This window comes from Harpegnathos saltator, unplaced genomic scaffold (genome assembly GCF_003227715.2).
Source record: "Harpegnathos saltator strain DR-91 unplaced genomic scaffold, Hsal_v8.6 scaffold135, whole genome shotgun sequence".
In the NCBI taxonomy this organism is placed as follows: domain Eukaryota; kingdom Metazoa; phylum Arthropoda; class Insecta; order Hymenoptera; family Formicidae; genus Harpegnathos; species Harpegnathos saltator.
In genome coordinates, this window is record NW_020229912.1 from 42,968 (window position 1) to 62,020 (window position 19,053).

The following is a 19,053-nucleotide window of genomic DNA, read 5'->3' on the forward strand; positions in this document are numbered from 1 at the left end:
ACAATCAAGACCACCACCCCACACGGAGCGCGCAATACTGATACGCGCCACGGTGTCGCAGCCCTGAGCATCCATCAAATCGTAATTCCCGTCGCTTCGCGTTCGTCGCTGCCGTTTCGGCCGGCTGCGCGAGGACGAGTCGGAACGCGCGCGCTGACCGAGTCGAAAATTCCGCCTGTCGCTTTCATTAAATAGATCAGAGCGACGGATCGAGAGATCGCATCGGATTCCGCCTGTCCAGGCTGTCGTGGTTCTAACGAACCAACCGCCTCTCTAAGACCAGAAGCACACACCCTTGTCTACATATACCTCCCTCTCTCTCTCTCTCTCTCTCTCTCTCTCTGTCGCTCTCGCCCTCTAAGACGAGAGATACTTGAGCAGGCTCCCACTCTAATCCTCAACGATGCGGAGCTTCGGGCGTCGTGCGAAATTACACGGCGCTCCTTTGAAGCCGTCCGTAGGACGACGAGAATCTCGCGCCCATCCTGAGGGCGTAAGAGCCAGATGCTTTCGAACCCTTTCCTGCGTCCCGATGTACATATGGACAGGCGCGCGCGTCCTGCGGCGAGACCTAAACCTCGTCGGACTCGCTGGAGATCGAATTTTATTCGCGGCTCCACGGTCGCTTACAACGGCCTCCTCGGAGGCGTCTCCATTAAATAGCGGGGCCCGCTTCAAAGTCGAGACGGGAATTATAACGCTTTGAGCGAATGAGCTGAAGGAATGATCACGAGGCGGCGGCGGCGGCGGGCGTTGGGATCAACACGTTGGGAATAATCCCGCTGAAAATAGACGATGATTATATAGCAGCCGCGAAACGCGAAGCTCGGGGTCGTCCGAAAGGGATTTTTATCATGCGAGAAACAAGCGTGCTGCGCGTTACGCACGCTACGCGGAGGCGGGGAAGAAATAGCGCGTGCATGAGTAGCAACTCTATCCCGCTCATTGTCGGGGGATAAATTGTCGCGTGTTGTTCACGCAGGAAAATCACGCAGGCCGGCGGGGTTAGGGAGCTGAGGCGCCGAGACGTCTCGACGCCGTTTCACTGGCGTCGTCTTCAGGCTCCGGCACTCTTCCACCCCTCGTTCGTCCCCCATTCTCTTGTCTACCCTGTGTATTTCTCTCTATTGATCCCTTCTTTCATCGCCCGACCGATTCATTTCCTTCGGCCATTACCGCAGCTTGCGCTATATAATGCTCACGTTGATTGCACATTGTGCCTGTTTACGCAGACGCGCGCGCGCGTGTGTGTGTGTGTGTGTGTGTATGTGTTTGTGTTATATTCGTTATAAAATTAAAATTATACAGGCGCGCACGCGCGCGCGTTCGTGATTCAATTACCGCGATGAGGGGCCGCATGTTGTTTTATCAACTGTCAGATATTTTTTACATAGAATTTTTTTTTACATACAATACATAGAATAATTACGACGAGACTGGAAGGCGGTCACGTTCGTCGCAGCCTCCGACCGTCCTGACATACATGACGTGTGTGCGTATACCGTAAGATTAAAATACTTTCATCGTCGGCGTATCAAGGCCGACGACGTCGACCCTCGGGAAACGTATTTCATCTCTGTGCTGAAGCATGAAGACGGGGAGAGATGGCGGGACGACAACGTGTACGATGAAGAAAGTTGTTACATTTTTCGTAGCCGTCACACGTTCCTTCGATGATTTCAATGCGGGACATTTCGGCGAATTTGAGATTTAAGTCGGAGGCGCTCGATGAAAATCTGCAAATTGAGCGGCCGAGCGATAAAGGGTGGCGCGATTATCCGTGGACACTTTCGGTGGATCGATGAGACAGATGCTAATTAAGATGAGAGTGTCATGAAAAAATTGTGGCACAAACACACGCTCACACGCACACGCATGTATGTGCAGGCTGGATCGGACATAATTTTTTTACACGACAATAAAAAGCGGCGATATAACCAGGATCTATATAATTCCGCCGATATATGATGCGAAATAAAGTTTTATTACTCCGTAAAGATCTCGTTCGAGAAAGTTAAGTCAATCGCGCGGGGATATTGAATGTCGCGAAATTTTTCGTCGGAGAGGAACATCGTATAAATTTGAGGGGTAGCTGTGGAATGTACAAGAGGGGAGAATTCTGCGAGAGACGGAGAAGAAGTTGCAGACATGTCTCGCGCAAAAAGGAAGTAAACAGACAGAAGTATCATACGCGAAGCGTTTATCTTCGTTCCGTGAAATTTTGTTTCGAGGGAGAACGTTGCTGTCGGGAGAAATAGAAAGTTCGAAAGGCCGACAGAGGCCGCGCGTTTCCCGCGGAAGTGCGGTAATATCGCCGAATTTCCGCGGAAAATCAAACGCGCGGGAGAGCGCGGCACTCGGCTTTATTCCACGTCGCGGGGAAACATCAAGTTAATAGCCCGAATTTTCGTTTTTCAGATTCCTGTGACTTTGATAGCGGTGCGATAACTACAAAGTACCAAGATGGCTGCATTCGTGGCGAAGCAGATGGTCGGGAATAAGCTCAACGCGGTTAAAGGTGAGTACCTCCACGAGACTTGACACACGAGGCTTGCACCTCCCCTCCGCCCCCCCCCCCGCGATTTTATAACACCAGCGCCCCATCGATTAACTATTCTCGCGCCGCTCGATTTTTCAACGTTACGCGATTCTGTCGTTCGAGATAATCGTCGAGAGCGAGACACCCCCATGATCCGAGTCGCCCCTTTCTTCGGATTGCCCGTACGGAGCTGCGAATCCGTCGGAACGAGTCGACATCACCGCGATCACGAACGGCACTTCCGCGATAAAGTTCAATTGCGACAGTAAAATGAACGCTCTAAAGACTACACGGAATTCCTTTCTATCTGCGGAATATCCGCGCCAATTTCAGCGAGACGTGACCCGTTGCAAATTTGCTCGATTATTTCGGGGCACGGGGCACACGCCGTTGAATCTCCGTTCACCTCGACGGAAAGAGCGAGAGAGAGAGAGAGAGAGAGAAACAGAAACAGATAAACCCGAACAATAATATTGTCACACGCTCGCGGGATCTACGTCGAGACATTTTTTCCATCCCCTTTCAGTATTTTCTCATCCCCTTTATAACTGTTTATAACAATTTCCGGCTGCGATCACTTCCAACCTCGGCATAGATATTTTTCTCAGAATTATTACGCCCCCTTTTGCCCCGCCGAATTCATCGACGAGGGTGCGTTGTATGGCGAAGGGAGCGAGCGAGAGAGAGAGAGAGAGAGAGAGAGAGAGAGAGAGAGAGAGAGAGAGAGAGATACGACCCAATGATCGCGAGGAGAAAACGGCGAAGCTTAACAAAAGTATAAACGCGCCTCACACGCCGTATCTGGCGTCGTGTATCGGCACGTTTTGTCCGTGACTATAATTATCGTAAAACTGGCTGGATCAGCGCGATGCCACCGCCCCCGCCCCTGGCCTCGCCAGCGGTGGTCCTCTCGCACAGCTATTACAAGCGCGAACATCTGCAGTAAAATTTCACTATCTTCGCATACACGCGCGCGCATAGACGCGCCGGGGATGGAGCTACGTTCGTGTTTATCGTCCCGCGCTACATACCTCCCTCCTCCTCCTTCTCCTCCCTATCCACCTGCAGCCCCGGTTATGTGTTAGAAACTCTCCATATGGGTAATTTCCCGCTGCAAAGCGCCCAAAGCACATCCTGCTGCCTTTCAACGAATGTATTATTTAACGCGACGCTTTCCAAAACGCGCGAAGGGAGGTATAAAGGGGCCTGCACACAGCGGGGCGAGGACGCCGAGAGGGGACGCGGACTTGTGGCCGGCGGAATTCGATCATCTCGATCAAGAGCCGTTTGATAGCGCGCGCTCCGCCGAACGTCGGCCTCGAATGGAGATCTCGGCGGATAAGCGCGAGCGTTATCGCGCGAATGCAAGTTTTTAAACGCGCCCGAGGCGAAACATGTCACTCTCCTGTATAACGCCGCTTCCCCCGGCTATAAACAATACGCAGCCCTTTCCCGCCCATCCGCCGTCCCACCAATCGCGGGTCGTCCGCGGCGGAAATAAAGATAAGTGACAAGTAGCAATTCGCTCGAGGTCGCCGGCGCTCGGCAATTGGTGGTCACTTTTGCTTCGGGCCCGGCATAGAAATCGGCATTTCCAAATTCCAACCGCAGTCGCAGTTGAAAATTGGGTGAGAACGACGACGGTGAGACGTATTCGCGATGCGTCGCGACTCTACCTCTTCCTTTCTCTCTCTCTCTCTCTCTCTCTCTCTCTCTCTCTCTCTCTCTCTGCCCCTTCCTCTCTTTCGCCGTGTTCGCTCCTGGCATGTCGGCGGGTTGAACGATGGCCAGCAATAAAACTTCTGTCATTAAGCGAAAGTTTCAGCTTTCGTGTGCGGCCAAGCGGGGAAGCGTATCGCGGGGAATCCATAATGGGAAAGGCGGGAAATGGGGACCTTCCTCAAACCGTCAGCTCGACTTCTGCTTCAAATCTTTCCTTTATCCCAGCGGAGCGAGATGCGAAGAAAGAGTGAATAGAGCGGCAGGAAAGAAAATGCGACGGAAGAGAAAGCAGGGGAGGGTGACGGGAGAGCAAAAAGAGAGGAGCACAATGTAACGAAGGACGGAAAGATCGATAAACGATATAAATTTCGTCGCGAAGCGTATCGAAATTTTGACACGTCAATATTGACAAATGCACACACACACACACACACACACACACACATCCGCGTGAGATAAGGGCTGGCAATAAACGGCTCTGAAGGACAAAGTTCAGGCGAAATCGCAAACAAACGCGACAGAGATTAAAGAGGAGAAAGGAGAACGAACGGCGGAGGGAGGGGGGAGGGGCGAAGGGCGGCCCGGCGATCCGGAGGTCGATTGCAGCAGCCGTTCAATAAGAGTCCACGACGGTTTTGCAAACCGCGCGGCATTTAGAAGTTTGGGTCACGAATTACGGCTTCTCCCTCTAACGCGCGAGGCTTCGCCCCGGCTTTTTCGTTGCCCGCGAGGTTAATTGAAATCCTACTAATCAATCGACCGCGACCTGTGCTACGAAAACCCGACTACGACGAGTCGATGAAGCGCGTCGAAAGTACAAACGGAGTAGGGAATAGAGTCGAGTCGCCGGGATCGTTCTTTTTTCTTCTCTCTTCCTCTCCCCCGCCCTTTCTCCCTCTCACTCCCTCTATTTCTCTCCCCTTACTTTTTCCAGCGGAATTCCAGCGGGAGATCGAGCTTTCCGAAATTCACCGTTCCCGTCCTGTGAAACTGTCGCCGATCGGAGCCGCGGCGACGCGGCGGCCGTCCGCTCGAAAAACCGCGACTTGGTGATTTCCTCGACTCTTGGGCGACGATTTCTCCCTTTCGGACAATACCGCATACACCACGGACATTAGGTAGTAGACGCCATATTTAAATCAACGACGGTGTTTATAACGGACATTACCATTCAGCCAATAAATTGGATTGTTCAGCGATATCGCTGCGTGACAGACAATCGGGCTCGATTAATTATGCGCTCCGTGATTTATTCGAGGGGGATCAGCAGGTATTTCGACGAATCAACGTGACGGCGGCGCGCGCGCGGCTGTCTGTCTCACTGTTATCGACAGGGGGTCTCGTTGCTTTCGATAACAATGCAGCATGTGCTGTTTAATGACGCACTCCCGCGAAACCGAGAACGAGGAGAGTCAAAAAAGATGAAAAAGAAAGAGAACAACGCCGGAAACAAGCATACGCGCGCGCATGCGCTCCACTCGCGCGTTTGCAACACGAGTTGCAATTGAAACGTTCCCCGGCAATTTTCGGCCGTGCGCTTCGCCACGCGCATTATACTGACTGTAATTTATGCCCCGAATGCAATTATGCCGTTACCTGAGATAATTAAAGTAATAATGTCACACACTGGTGTGCAGGATGCCTTAATTGCGGAACTTTCGTTCCTCGTTAACGATTTCCTCTCTCGCCCCTCCCTCCCTCTCTCTCTCTCTCTCTCTCTCTCTCTCTCTCTCGCGCGCGATATACTTGTTGCAATACATTCATTCCCGAGAGCCGACGCATCGATTGTATCGAACAACTTGGAGGTAAGAGCGTTTACCGAATTATTCCGCAATGCGGAATTCGCCATGGACCATTTTCGGCATGACTGAACGCGCGCGCGCGTTCGTTTCGACCAAACTGACACTCGTTAGGCCGCTTCCGCACGCGGCTCTGACGCGTTATGAGACAGATTTTTCATACGTGAGATACGTGAGCGCACGTCGTCTGTCTTTCTGCCTTTTTCCCTCCCTCTCTTCCCCCCCGCACCCTTCCGCTATATCCTACATTTACCAGAATTTTAATTTAAGCTTTTTAATTACAAAGGTATTCGGTGAATGTTGAAAAGTTACGGCGAATATTAATGATAAGTGCGTATGTGATGTTAATTAATTCTCCCTCTAATATTTATACACGCATTTACGCGCGCATGCATCAGAAGAGAGACAAATGGAGATCGAGAGAGAGAGAGAGAGAGAGAAAGAGAGAGAGGAAGGGGCGAGGAAGAGGGAGAAAGAGTACATTAAAATTTTAAGTAACGTGCAAATAATACGAGTTAATTTAGTAATTAAATATTTGACGCTCCCGCATTCCTCACTATACGTGGAATATTATCGATGAGACGTAACAGCACACTGGCATCGATTAAATAAATAAACAGTTAGAGAGATTCGTTAATTTAATTCGATAATTTAATTGGATTTTATTAAATCGAGGTATTACGCTCACAACGCGCGCATCAATGTTTCAAATAAACTTCTCGAAATTTTTCACCGATACGCTGCCGTCATCGCGAATATGTTTCTCTCTTTTGTTTTATTTTTTTTTTCCGATGTCGATATAACGACGGAAATTCTCCTTAACCGGATAGAATTACCGGCGAATTATCGCTGTTCCGCCCGCGCGCGCAACTCTCGTCGACTTTATATTTCGGTTTATCCACCGTTGTCCGTAATATTCGGCTAACGATTTGTCATGCGATTGGGAAACGAAAACGAGGAACGTATGGCGGCGCAATCTGTCGGAGAAACGGGCAAAAAACGGCTCGCCCGATATATTTCGTGCTTGCGTTTTTGCGGTTGGACGTGCCGATCGATCGTTCCAGTTTTGGCTCGTTAAAAACCGCGCAAGAGATTTTACAAGAAATAACTCCGTTACGTCGAGCGGGGAGGAAAAATAGAAAGCCTCGACACGTCCGTGACGCGAGATCCTTTAATTAGTGGATTCAGCTTATAAAACTGAAAACCCGCGATATTCGGCCGCTGAAACAAGCCGCTCGGCTCGCGTTACCTGACACAAACTTGTATATAATATATACAATGCAAGACAGCACAGTGCCGGATTAGATGACTTATCCGGCAGCGATAAAAATGTAAAGCGGCAACCGCGTGAAAAATAACGCCGACAGTATCTTCCGTATTGCGCGCGGGCGCAACTTTTTATCAAATGCGCATTATACGGCGGCGCAAGTTTCCCCCGTTCGCGCGAGTCGCTTTTTCCGCGCGCGGGCATTAAAAGCATTGAAATTTTTGTAACTGTGACCGAGTTGCCGCGTGTATTCCAACGTGTCGATTTACAACGAGTTCGCATTAAACATAGCCGCGTTTAGCGATATTTAATTAAATCCCGTCTGCTGCTGGGTGTACGGGCGGAAACTTCTGTCGATAGTTGGAAACAGTTCGCAAACCGCTCTTACCGCGGCCATCGGACGGCTCGCAGCGCAAAACTATTATTTAGAGAGCCAATCGGAACGAATATCGATAATACGCGAGTCGCTTTTCGACTTTCGTGTACGACGGCCGAGAGAAAACTGACGTCGTCGTGCCGAGGAAAGTGTCGAGTGACGCACGCAGCAGCGATATTCTTCCTGAGAAGGAGAAAGAGAGTCGCGCTTCTCGAGAGGAAAGCACGTCTCGGAGAAAAGAATTTTTAACTGAAACTTGGCAAATTTAGCAAAGTCGCTCTCTCTCTCTCTCTCTCTCTCTCTCTCCTTGTAACTTTATAATAATATATGTATATATATATATATATATATATATGATATACAGGCAACCAGTTTCCTAGCAGTTGCAGTAAGTAACTAAGTCTCAGAATTATGTGAGATCACCCTGAATAAAAGTTTGATATTACGGCGGGTTTATCGGTACGTAGCAAAGACAATTTTCCGCACGCCGCCCGGTGGAAAAAGTAGCTCGAAATATTTAACAAAACATATTTAATGAAACAATGTAGTCGGTCCTTTGACTGTTATATTAAAGGAAATCCTGTGCATCAACGGCTTTTATTACGGCTAATAATTAGTTGCTCCGACGGTGAAAGTTCCTTGGGAACGATCGCCAGGACCGGCCCGTTATTAAAATCCTTCGCGAGTCCACGTTTCTCAGCAATACTGCCGCCACCCTGCGCACGTCGAGACAATATGTCCTTTATATGAATAATTTAAAAGAGACGAGATATTATGACTTCCGACGATCTCGAGTGAAGCATATGTAAGAGAGTCTCCCTCCCTCCCACTCTCTCTCTCTCTCTCTCTCTCTCTCTCTATCACTCTCTCACCCTTTTTGTCTCCCTCTCTCTTTCTCTCCCCAATGCCGTCCTTATGGAACAGCACATCGCGATGACCTGAAGTAGGGCAATTTATTAGGATCTCCTAGAGCGGCGGAATTCAGACAAGCAGAGTCCGCGTATATATATATATATATATATATATTGAGACTCTTTGTCTGAATAATCTAAAAAGGACAGTACTATCCCTCTCTCAGCGATTCTCCGGCGAGTGAAGGACGTGACACCGGGGGCGGACCCCCGGCACCGTTCTCGTCGTCGGCACCGTGCGAAATGGGCCATAATGATGACGTATTGGCATTTAAAGCCGGGCAGATTCCGCGGAAGCGCGACCGCGTTTGTAAATGTCAACGTCGGCCACGCGACTCCGCTCTCGTTCCTCCTCCTTCAATTCCGGCTGCACACTCCGCTGCGAAATTCCAATTTCAGGCGTCAATTTCCAAAGCTGAATTACACCCGTCCACTACGCCCGCGGCTGTTACTCCCGACTTTGAGCGATCATGTGCGCTAATTCGTTCGTTCGTTCGCTCTCTCGCTCATTCGCTCGCTCGCTCGCTCGCGAGCGCTGATTGGAAAAGTACGAGAGGAAGGACGATGAGGAGGAAGTAGAGACGAGGAAACGACGAACGCGCGCGGAGTCATCGCGTTCGTCTTGCTTAATCGAACGTTGATAAATAAAGAGTGGACACGAGCCCCGACAGAGAGCCGGACTGCCGGTAAACGGAAAATATTGAACGGATGGCCGGCTCGCCACCGCCGCCGCCACCGCCGCCGTCGCCGCCGCCGCCGCCGCCGCCGCCTCCGCGACCAACCATTATGCTAATTACAGTAGATGCAATCATTCCGTGCGATAGCTAGACGGCGAATCGATCGATATCGTTTCGGGCTGACCGACAGCAGGTAGTATTAATTAGTTGAACGCCGCTAATTCAGCCGGATCATTTGCGTGGCGATATAATTGCAGGCGCGAAAGCAATAAAATACGGAATTCAGGTGACGTACTCGTTACAAAGCCGATACATGTATGGCCGCGACCCGGACGCCGCCGGGCACGTACGGGTTCGTTCTGCTACACACATCGCCGTGTTTCGCCGTTTCGCATTTAGGATATCATATTTATGAGCGCAGCATTATACGTTTCCGCGCGACCGCGCGCTGCTGCAGCAGTCTACCTAAACTAAAGCACGGGGGCGGGGGCGGGGGAGGGAGGAGGGGCCAGTCACCGCAGACTGCTGGCCGCGGACGAGAATTCGCGAAACCCGCCGGCGTTTCCGCGCCCCTCGCACCCAGCAAATCGTATCGATCTCCTCGCGGGCACGCTCAATTGCCTCGGCTCGCGTGCTAAAAACTTGCACTTTCGAAAAGTCGAGCATCTTGAAATATCGATCTTCGTTCGGCGGTCCAAGTTGTTGCAAGTTGATGCAGAGGCGTGTGCGAGGAGTCTCTTAGATCCGATTTAGACGCCAGGGTGAAAGGCACGAGGAAAAAAGAAAAATAACGGCAGCTCGAAGGTGAGATTAAAGTTCCGTGGAAAAAAGAGAGAGAGAGAGAGAGAGAGAGAGAGAGAAACAGAGAGAATATAATTTGAAGTTTTCTTCAAAGGAACAGAAGAGTAAAGGCACACGAGATAATTCATACGGAGCAAACACATTCGCAGGGGGTGACAAGGGGGTAAGATTTTCGTACACGTGAGCGATGTTCAAAAGGTCGTGGACTTAATCGATGCATAAACCGCTTTGGGCCGCAACCGCATACCGCACTGGTTTACTTGACAAGTCAACCGGAAGTTCCTTTTGACCCCGATGGGTCAGCGAGCCGAGCCGAACCGGGGGTGGGGTGGGGGGGAGGGGCCCACCTGCATGCACGATCCGAATTTCCAGCTCGAGTGTCACCCTAAATGCGCGCGATTAATGAATCCATTGTCTTCTAAATCAGGCGCGGACTGTGTACAGATAATCCGTTACATTTTAATTTATACTTCGCCACGTTGTACGGCGATCTGACAATTACTCCGCTGGTAATCCGGTAAAAGGGTGGGACGCACGCACGCCGGGAAGACTGCCTCATCTTTTATCGATTGCGGCTTTTTAACATATCCTTCAGCGGCTTTTAGCGGCGACGTAGCGGCGGCCGCTAACGAGACTGTAATCGTTAAATCTCTCGCTTATCTGAGCGCAACGAATATACGAAATTCCAGAATTCGCGGGATGGATCCGTACGCCGCGGAAAAAGAGGTCGATCGAAGCGACTACGCGAATCGAGTTGAACGAGTTTAGTCTCGGGGGTGGCAGTTCTTTCAAAATTTTCTGCAAAACTTCGTCGTTTGTGTCGACAACAAGCTCCAGACTCATGCTTCAACTTGCAATTGTACGTGTCGTATTATTGCACAATTATATTACACAATAATGCAATTCAGTTCACGTGAAGGTGCATCGTATATCAGTTTCGGTCGAGTAGTCGAAGAAGAGAGAAACCTGAGGCGCGCGCAACTGCCTTTCAATTTGCCTCCGACTTTTCGCCGGATCGACTAAATTTTGACTAAAGTCCCTTATTCAGGTTCCTCTGTTGACCGCATCCGAGACTCCATTCTTCTCGCCCCATTTTTTTCCTCGGCGTAAGAATTCGCAAATCAATACGTCCTTCCGTCCGTATTACGTAGTTCGAGCGAGATTGTAAGGGGGAGCGAGGGAGGAAGCTATCCTCGAATAATTAATCGTTCTTCGCTGCATCGCGATATTAAGATATCCCGCGCCCGTGGGACCATTATCTCGATTCCACCGTTGGCATTTCTCGCACTTCGGCATTACTGGCGCGCAATTTTCAGCCCTAAACGAAGACGCCCCCGCCTGTCCGCCACACCACACCTCTCACCGCGTGCCATTCTTAGCCTTTCCTGGCCATTCCCCCCCCCCCTCCTCTTATCCGCACTCGCGCGCACTATATTAAGGATTCCACAAGGATAGTAGTTGTGGATGACGATGGGCCTCTCTCCGCTCTCTGCCGCCGTGCCGACCGTCTCTCGCCCGCACTCGGCGACTCGAAATTCAGCGATGCCGTTAAATGAGCATTCAACGCATTCAATTCCGCCGTCTTGCCTCCCTTTACGCCATCCAGCTCTGTTAAGCACTGCGGAAAAATGTCAGCCGATGTGCATGACGCTTTATTAAGTTTGAATTGCGGCGGGGAATAGAATTTCGCCGGCGCTTCGTCGAACGAATTAGAAAAGCCGTCTCGAACGGCGCCGGCGGAAGTGGATGAGAAGAGCTGCGGAAAGTCAAAAAAGGAGGCAGCGCGGGGGAAAGTGGCTGAAAACCGCGATCCCTTCGGAACGCTATCCCGCAAATTGCTTCTGGTCTTCGAGAGACATCCGTCTTCGACCGCGAACAATCGCTGACTACGCTTACGTACCCTAACCTTGATTTTCTTTTCTTTTCCCTTATCTCTATCTCTATCTCTCTCGCTTTTTCCCTTAAGGAAGCCCTCGATAAGGCGAACGTGCCTTTTGTCATGTCGTCTCCAATAGATCCACGACGGCACCTCGAATTGGCTTTTTTATTTTGTTCGTAATCCGCGAAATCGAGGCACCGCCTCTCTCTCTCTCTCTCTCTCTCTCTATCGTTCACCCTCTTGTTCGACCTTTCGACCGCCGTTACATTAATAATGAGGCGGATCGCAGGGCGGATCGCGCTTTTATTTCCTGCCTGCTGTTTCCTACGTCCCGTGAATGTTTCAGCGTTTCGAAAAAGTTCTCTTCCGCTGTGCGAAACAATAGTCTCTATTATCCTGTATTATGAATTGCCAGCTGGGTTCATGGGGATGCTCAGCTTCCATCGAATTCCTACAACTTTTCCATTTCTACCTTAGTTTCGTTTACATTTTGCAGAAGAGCTCGCCTTCGCCCTTCATTCTTTACGTAACGATTTGCTCGCCGCGTCGTATCACCGGGAATTGTCGCACCGCTCGCTCTCTCCCCTCTCCATTCTTTTATTATTCTTAATATTATCAGTTACACGGTCTCTAATACTCGCGTCGGTAGCGAGACTGCCGTCGATGATAGGAATTAATTGGAGAAATTGCAGTCACGGTATATAGTTGATGGGGTTTCGGAAACGATAGAAATTAATTGGAGCAAAAATTAATTAGAGTGGCTGAAACGTAAAACTATTTGGACGGAATATTCTAATTTGACGTAGTTAATGAAATTGCTTTGCTCTTTCTCCTCCTTGCTGCTCTTTTCCGCTCTTCCTCTCTCTCTCCCCCCCTTCTCTCTCTCTCTCTCTCTCTCTCTCTCTCTCTCTGTATGTGTGTGTGTGTGTGTGTCTCTCTTTCCCTTTCTTTCTCCGCGGAGAGCACTTTATGATCTCGAATAATTTCACATCGCGTGCCGCGAGGCTTCTAATTACCGAGAGATCCCACTTTATGCATTGTTTACATGCGAATACGTCCGTGCGAATATTAATGTAGTCTACCGCGCTCTCGGTGTAGCTCCGATATATTCGGGGTGCGTTAAAGGTATCCAATGGCACATGACTCATCACACGTCATCGAACGCAGCTTGAGCTTGTGCAAACTGATGAGAAGTAGATCACGAACAGCGCGCGTGTGTGTATGTATGTGTGTGTGTTTGCTCGTTGTTTGACCAGTTAATGTTTAATTGGTAAATTATATTCAGTTATTATTGTCGAGATCAGTCACACTCGATTAATTATACGTCGATCGTCGTCATCGTCGAGGGTACGCATTTTATTTCCTTTCCTCTATTAGATCGTGTACACATTCCGGCGGCATAATAATAGTAGAGATGACGACGGTTGCGGCAGAGAGAGGACGTACAACTTCGACTTCCCTTCGTGACAGCTCGGTTAATCAAGTCTCGGCTTTCGGCCGTCACTTGGACGGTGAAATATTAGTCGGCTTCATCGACCACGGCTGCGGACGAGTTCTTAAGAATGTCGTAACGACATAACGACTGACTGGACGGTAATCAATACAAGAATAATAGGCCGAATAGTATCATCGTTTATTCTAACCTTGGATTAACTTTTTATGGAGGATAACGCGCGGGAAGAGCGGCGATAAAGAGGAATTTTCCTCTTAATACGGCCGTATTAGAAAAATACTACAGAAATATAAGGAGAGAAATCAAAGGGAGACTGTAAGAGGAAGGAGGGAGGGAGGGAGGACAGAGTGTGTAGAGAAGTCGCATACGCCGTTAATGGATAAGCACGGAATGCAATTTTGCACGAAATAATAACAATCGGTCGCAAATTGTCCGAGTGCGGCACGAACAAGTGGGAATCCAATTTGGCGAGCTCTGATTGAGTCTTGAAATAACGGGAATTGAAAAGTCATCGCCTGAAAAATGATCGTTTTCCGATATACTAAACACGAGAGCGCCAAAAATAGTCGTGACGAGCTAATGTTTGCTAAAAATATCGGAAAAGTACTTTCGCAAAGGATTAAAACGCTTCATTAATGCGCGATTGTGTATACGTGTGTGCGTGCTCGCGTGCGCGCGCGCGCGCGCGTGTGTGTGTGTGTGCTCCGTTGCACATAAATTATATATATATATGTGTGTGTGTGTGTGTGTGTGTACGTTAGATTCTCTTCGCCGTCGTCATTTCGCGTGCGAAAATATCAAGATAAATTCACGCCGAAGAAAGAATGAATACTTGACGAGGTGCTCCGCGTACTTCATTGTGATATATTCCGACGCGAAATTCGCGAAATATCTCGCAAAGTACTCGCACTTTCGTCGGACTCGCTTTCCTCCAGCGCTTCCCCTTAGCGAGTTGCTGTATTTTTAAGATTATATTTTCGAAACGTTCGTTTTTTCCCAACGCACTTACACCGCACTCGCGCACCGCTTGCCGTGCTTTCCGCGCGCGCACCCGGCGCGCATTATACTCGCCCCCTTTTCCAGCTTTTCGCGTAAAGTAGTAGTCGTCGAATCCATTGTTTCGTCGAAATCGTCGCTGCGACTCGCCCGGCGACTCTCTCCGCCACTTCTTCTTCGCGAGGCATTCTTGAGAAAATATATTACCGATCTGCTAATATCAAAGGTTCCGAGGTCACCGCTCGCGTCGAGCGCGCTGCTCTCGCTCGGGGTTTCCGCGCCCGCCCTACGCGACCCATTTTTTTCGCGAGGTTTTCGTTAAACCCTTTTGTTCTTCCGAATTATCGTCGGTGCAGCCCGCAGCCCTAATCGCGCGAGATAGCGCGCGCGCGCGCGCGCGAAAGGGCTCCGGGATGAACGCCGCGCGGTATCCCGGAGCCCTTTCCGATTTCGAGCGGCTGCGAGTCGGAAATACAGTCGATTTAACGTACCTATATTTATACCGCGCGCGCTAGATATAATGGATAACGTTAACAGACCGCGAGCTATTGATTTCGGATTGTGGTCGACGCCAGTGGCTTTTGTTGCGCAGATTATAGTGCGCGCACACCGTCGTCTCTTCCATCCTTCTATCCCCTTTCCCTTTTCCACCCCGTCCAGCTTTTCACGCCGCGCCATCGTCACCCTTCGATCTTTCGACTGTACGTACCTGTGCGCACCTCTGTGCCACCTGCATCCCTGTTTTCACCCCCTCGCTGACGGCCGACGGCGACGGCGACGGCGACGACGACGATTGCGATCGCTATGCATAAATTACTTTTTTCTTTCTCTTCTTATGTTCTTTCTTATCGTCTGTGGAAAATTGTACCACCACCACCACCACCACCACCGTCGTCGTCGTCGTCGTCGTCGTCGTCATCGGCGTCACGTTGACGGCGAGCTTTCAAGGTGACATTCTCTTAAGAAAATCGAATATTTTTATCCACGTTTATGTGAACGTCGGGAAAATAAAAGCTTTCTTCTCCACATTTTTATATTTGTGCAGGAGACGATTTTTCCGTTTACGATTCTTCGCGAATCTTCTCGGCGAGATTATTTTAACGCCGGTCCCGATTTACTCAGGTCTCTCTCCCTCTTCTCCTCTCTCTCTCTCTCTCTCTCGCGCGCGCGCACTTTCTTTTGATTTTACTTCCCCGCAAAATGCCTTTTACACGGCAATTACGGACGTAAGTGACGATTGTAATTGCCCGTTGTAAGCTCCAACAGCGAAACTTTTCTCACCCCAAACGATCGGCGAGCCACACGCCGCTGTCGTCCGCACCGCCAAACTCCGCAGAAGATAGCCACTTCCGGAGCCGCCGGAAACGTCCGCGAGGAAAGAGATTCCCTCGGCTTGTACGATCGATAGAAGCGAGCCGGTGGCGGAAATTCGGACATGGAAATTCGTGCGCGCTTGAAACGTGGACGCCGCCACTCGAGTCAAAATTTTGATTGCACATTAACTCTGCAAATTCTGTGGAGTTTGAAGAACCGATGGGAATCTCGAGATGTAATTCAGTGCAAACTAGTTTTACTTTGATGCTGCGAATGATGACTGTTTACCGGGTGCTGCTTACTATTTATTTACTTCTCCTCCGCGTTGAAACTTTGTAGGAAAAACTCGCTTCAAAATTATTTAATATTCAATTATCTCGACATTCCTCTGTCATTTATTCTTTGCTCGTTAACCTCAAATGAGCAACGCATTAATCGCGTAATTGCTTAAACTGCAGGCAGGATGTGTGAGATGAGCAAATATTGAGTAATTAATATGAGTAAACGAAATGGTAAATAAAATAACACGTTAACCTGGTTGAAAGTGGTCTTCTCTGTTTTATTGCACAAAACAGTGAAGGGAGGAAGAAGGAGCCGACTGGCCTTTACGAGGTCAGTGGAGTATCCAGTGCTGTGCACAAACAGAGATTTCAATTTGACTCGGTGTAATAACATGGCGCTGAGCAGGCTTGAAAAATGGCGTCGACAGATCGGAGATAGAACACGCGACACAAGCATGACAGGACGCGTATAAATAATAATTACGCTTGCGACTGTTATTATGTATTAAAGCTAAGTCCTCGGCACTCATGGCCATCAATTATTTCCAATCTTTGGTTGGAAAGCGTCATTCACGACAGACGCGTATCTGCCGTTTGCCGTTTGGATCAATATCTCTGCCTGGCATAAAGTTGCCACAGCTTGCCGAATAACGGCAGATGATCATGAAGCCAGATAATTATTCATCAAATACCGACAGGCCGTCAATGGCGACCCGAAATTTCGACTCGGCTGTCTGTTCTCCGTAACTTCGTCAGACGTCCGTCCGGGAGAGACCGGGAGCCATCCTGCATAATAAATAATTTCACATTCTTCAAGCACGCGACGTATTCGCGAACTGTCATTCTGCGTCTTTCGCGCGGGCGGTCTCCAGCGGCTCCGTCGCGGCCCTTTCTTCTGCCGCTGAGACACTCTCGCTGGTAGATACAATTAGCAGAAACGCACGTTAATAAACGTGACGCCTGCGAGAGCTCGGCGAAGTATCTCGAGAGTCCGCGGGAGTGGTAATTAACGCTGCGCCGTGCCGTGCCGGTCGCTCGTCGGGCCCGGACCGGTCCGGCTTCAGCAATGAGCTAAACGTCGCCGGACCTTCGTCGAACGACGACGCGCGATGACGAGATCCCGCTCGACCAAAACAACACCACGCCGACCTGTGATTAGAATATTCCGGTCGGTTTTTGACACAGTCAACCGGTCCGCATCGCGCGTTAATTAACGCGCGTTTCTCCGCGCGGCCGAGTCGCGCCCGCCCTCCCCCCCCCTCCGCGCGAGTATGTCAGTGTCAGCGAGTGTCCTGTGCGACGGAGCACAGCCAGGAGCAGCGATCCATCATCTGCGTTTTGAGATGTGTCAAATTGTTTATTGTCTACGAGAGGTCTCCGGTCTGAATCGTCGGCGTTTCGCGAATTTATCGGGCGGTCGAAATTTAGGCCAGCCTTCGCAGACCGCTATTTGGGTCAGCATGCAATTACAACTTGGCGAGTCGTCAATTATTCCCCGGCTTGTGTCTACTTCGCGCAAAATATATTGATACGGAAGAATCATGATGAGTAATTCATAGACACGAATCTGTAGTTGGTTATGTTCTCCTATCATCGAATATCGCGAATGATTTACAACTGTGAACACTGGAATTTAAAATGCCAATCTTTCAAGCGCTGATTTATGGCGCTCGCTGGTCTCTGTACACGGCATTACTGGCCACGCCCCCAGGACAAAGAAGAATTCCTCCTGAGAAATTACAAAGAAAATTACGAAGAATTTACGAATTAGAATTAGAAGAAATTACGTTCTTTCATTTCCTCTAATCATCTACCCAAATCAATTACTTAACACTCGCTCATCTCACATATTCTGTCCACAGTTGAATCAGCAGATAAATTATATAATTAGCGCATTGTTCACCTCTTCTATAGAAAAGAAAAAAAATGAAAGAATTCTTAAAAAGATATCACGTTCTTTTATTTCCACATCATTTACCTAAATCGATTACTCAATGCTCGCTTATTTCACACATTCTGCCTACAGTTGAGTCAGCAGATAAATTATATAATTAGCGCACTGTTCATCCGAGATGCGAATTGAGTCGGATATCAGCGAAATATTGAGAGAATTGGCTATTGAGTAATCCCGAGGCAAGTTTTCCCTCAACACGGAGAGAAGAAGCGAGCAATGGGCGGCAGTCAGTAAGCAGTAAGCCACCAGCCACTTGCAGCATCGAGGTAGGATTAGCCAGGATTACATCTCGAGATTCTCATTGGCCCCTTCAAGTCAGACAGAACTTGCAGGATTAACGTAGAATCCAAATTTCGCGACTCGGATATCACCGTTTTGTCTCGATATCGTGCGCAATAATGGCCGATCGGTCGCGTGTAAATCGCGTTTTTATCGTCGGTGTTACGTCTCTTTCGACAACACCTGCGCGCGCGCGTGTGCGTGTGTGTGTGTGTTGCGCCGAGCCTCGTGGGATTATTTCAATTATCACGCGAGCGTACAGACAGACAGAGAGAAAGAGAGAGAGAGAGAGAGAGAGAGAGAGAGAGAGGAGGGGAGGGGGGAGGAGGAGAAGGAGAGAGATCGCAATCGCCTGAGCATGAATCGCGGGCTCAAGCAAGTTATCGTCCTAATGCATTTTACATCTCGTGTGCGTCGATGATCGATCGCCGCGCATCGCTCCTTCCGGTTAGGTATGCGCGGGTATTCCCGCGGGAATGTCAGGAAGTGGGATGATTGATCGGCTTGACTTGAATTATTCGGATCGGACGTATCAATTGTCGAATAAAATTACCAGATGGAATGACCGACATTGGTCGCGCGTTGTTCTAATTAATTTCAATTCCGCCCGGCGCGATTGCGTTCCGTCCGATTGAGCTGCGATATACCACGCGCGAGTGCCACGAAGTGATTCCTCGCGAATACGCCGAATGCGAATGCCTCGCCGGATTAATTTCATTCTTGAAATAAGTGTTGCTACATTTTCTCCTCTTCTCCGCCTCTCTCTCTCTCTCTCTCTCTCTCGTGCTCGCTCGCTCGCTCGCAC

At 49.5% G+C, this 19,053-nt stretch overlaps 1 protein-coding gene across 1 annotated transcript in view; it reads left to right on the forward strand.

Moving 5' to 3' along the window:
• The window catches only part of cpx (synaptic transmission protein complexin), a 124,335-nt gene that overhangs the window by 30,472 nt on the left and 74,810 nt on the right, over window positions 1–19,053 (forward strand). Inside the window, exon 2 of the mRNA XM_011156771.3 lies at window positions 2,419–2,518. Coding sequence (XP_011155073.1) covers window positions 2,464–2,518 — 55 coding nt within the window. The 5' untranslated portion in view covers window positions 2,419–2,463. The remainder of the gene's footprint in view (window positions 1–2,418; window positions 2,519–19,053) is intronic.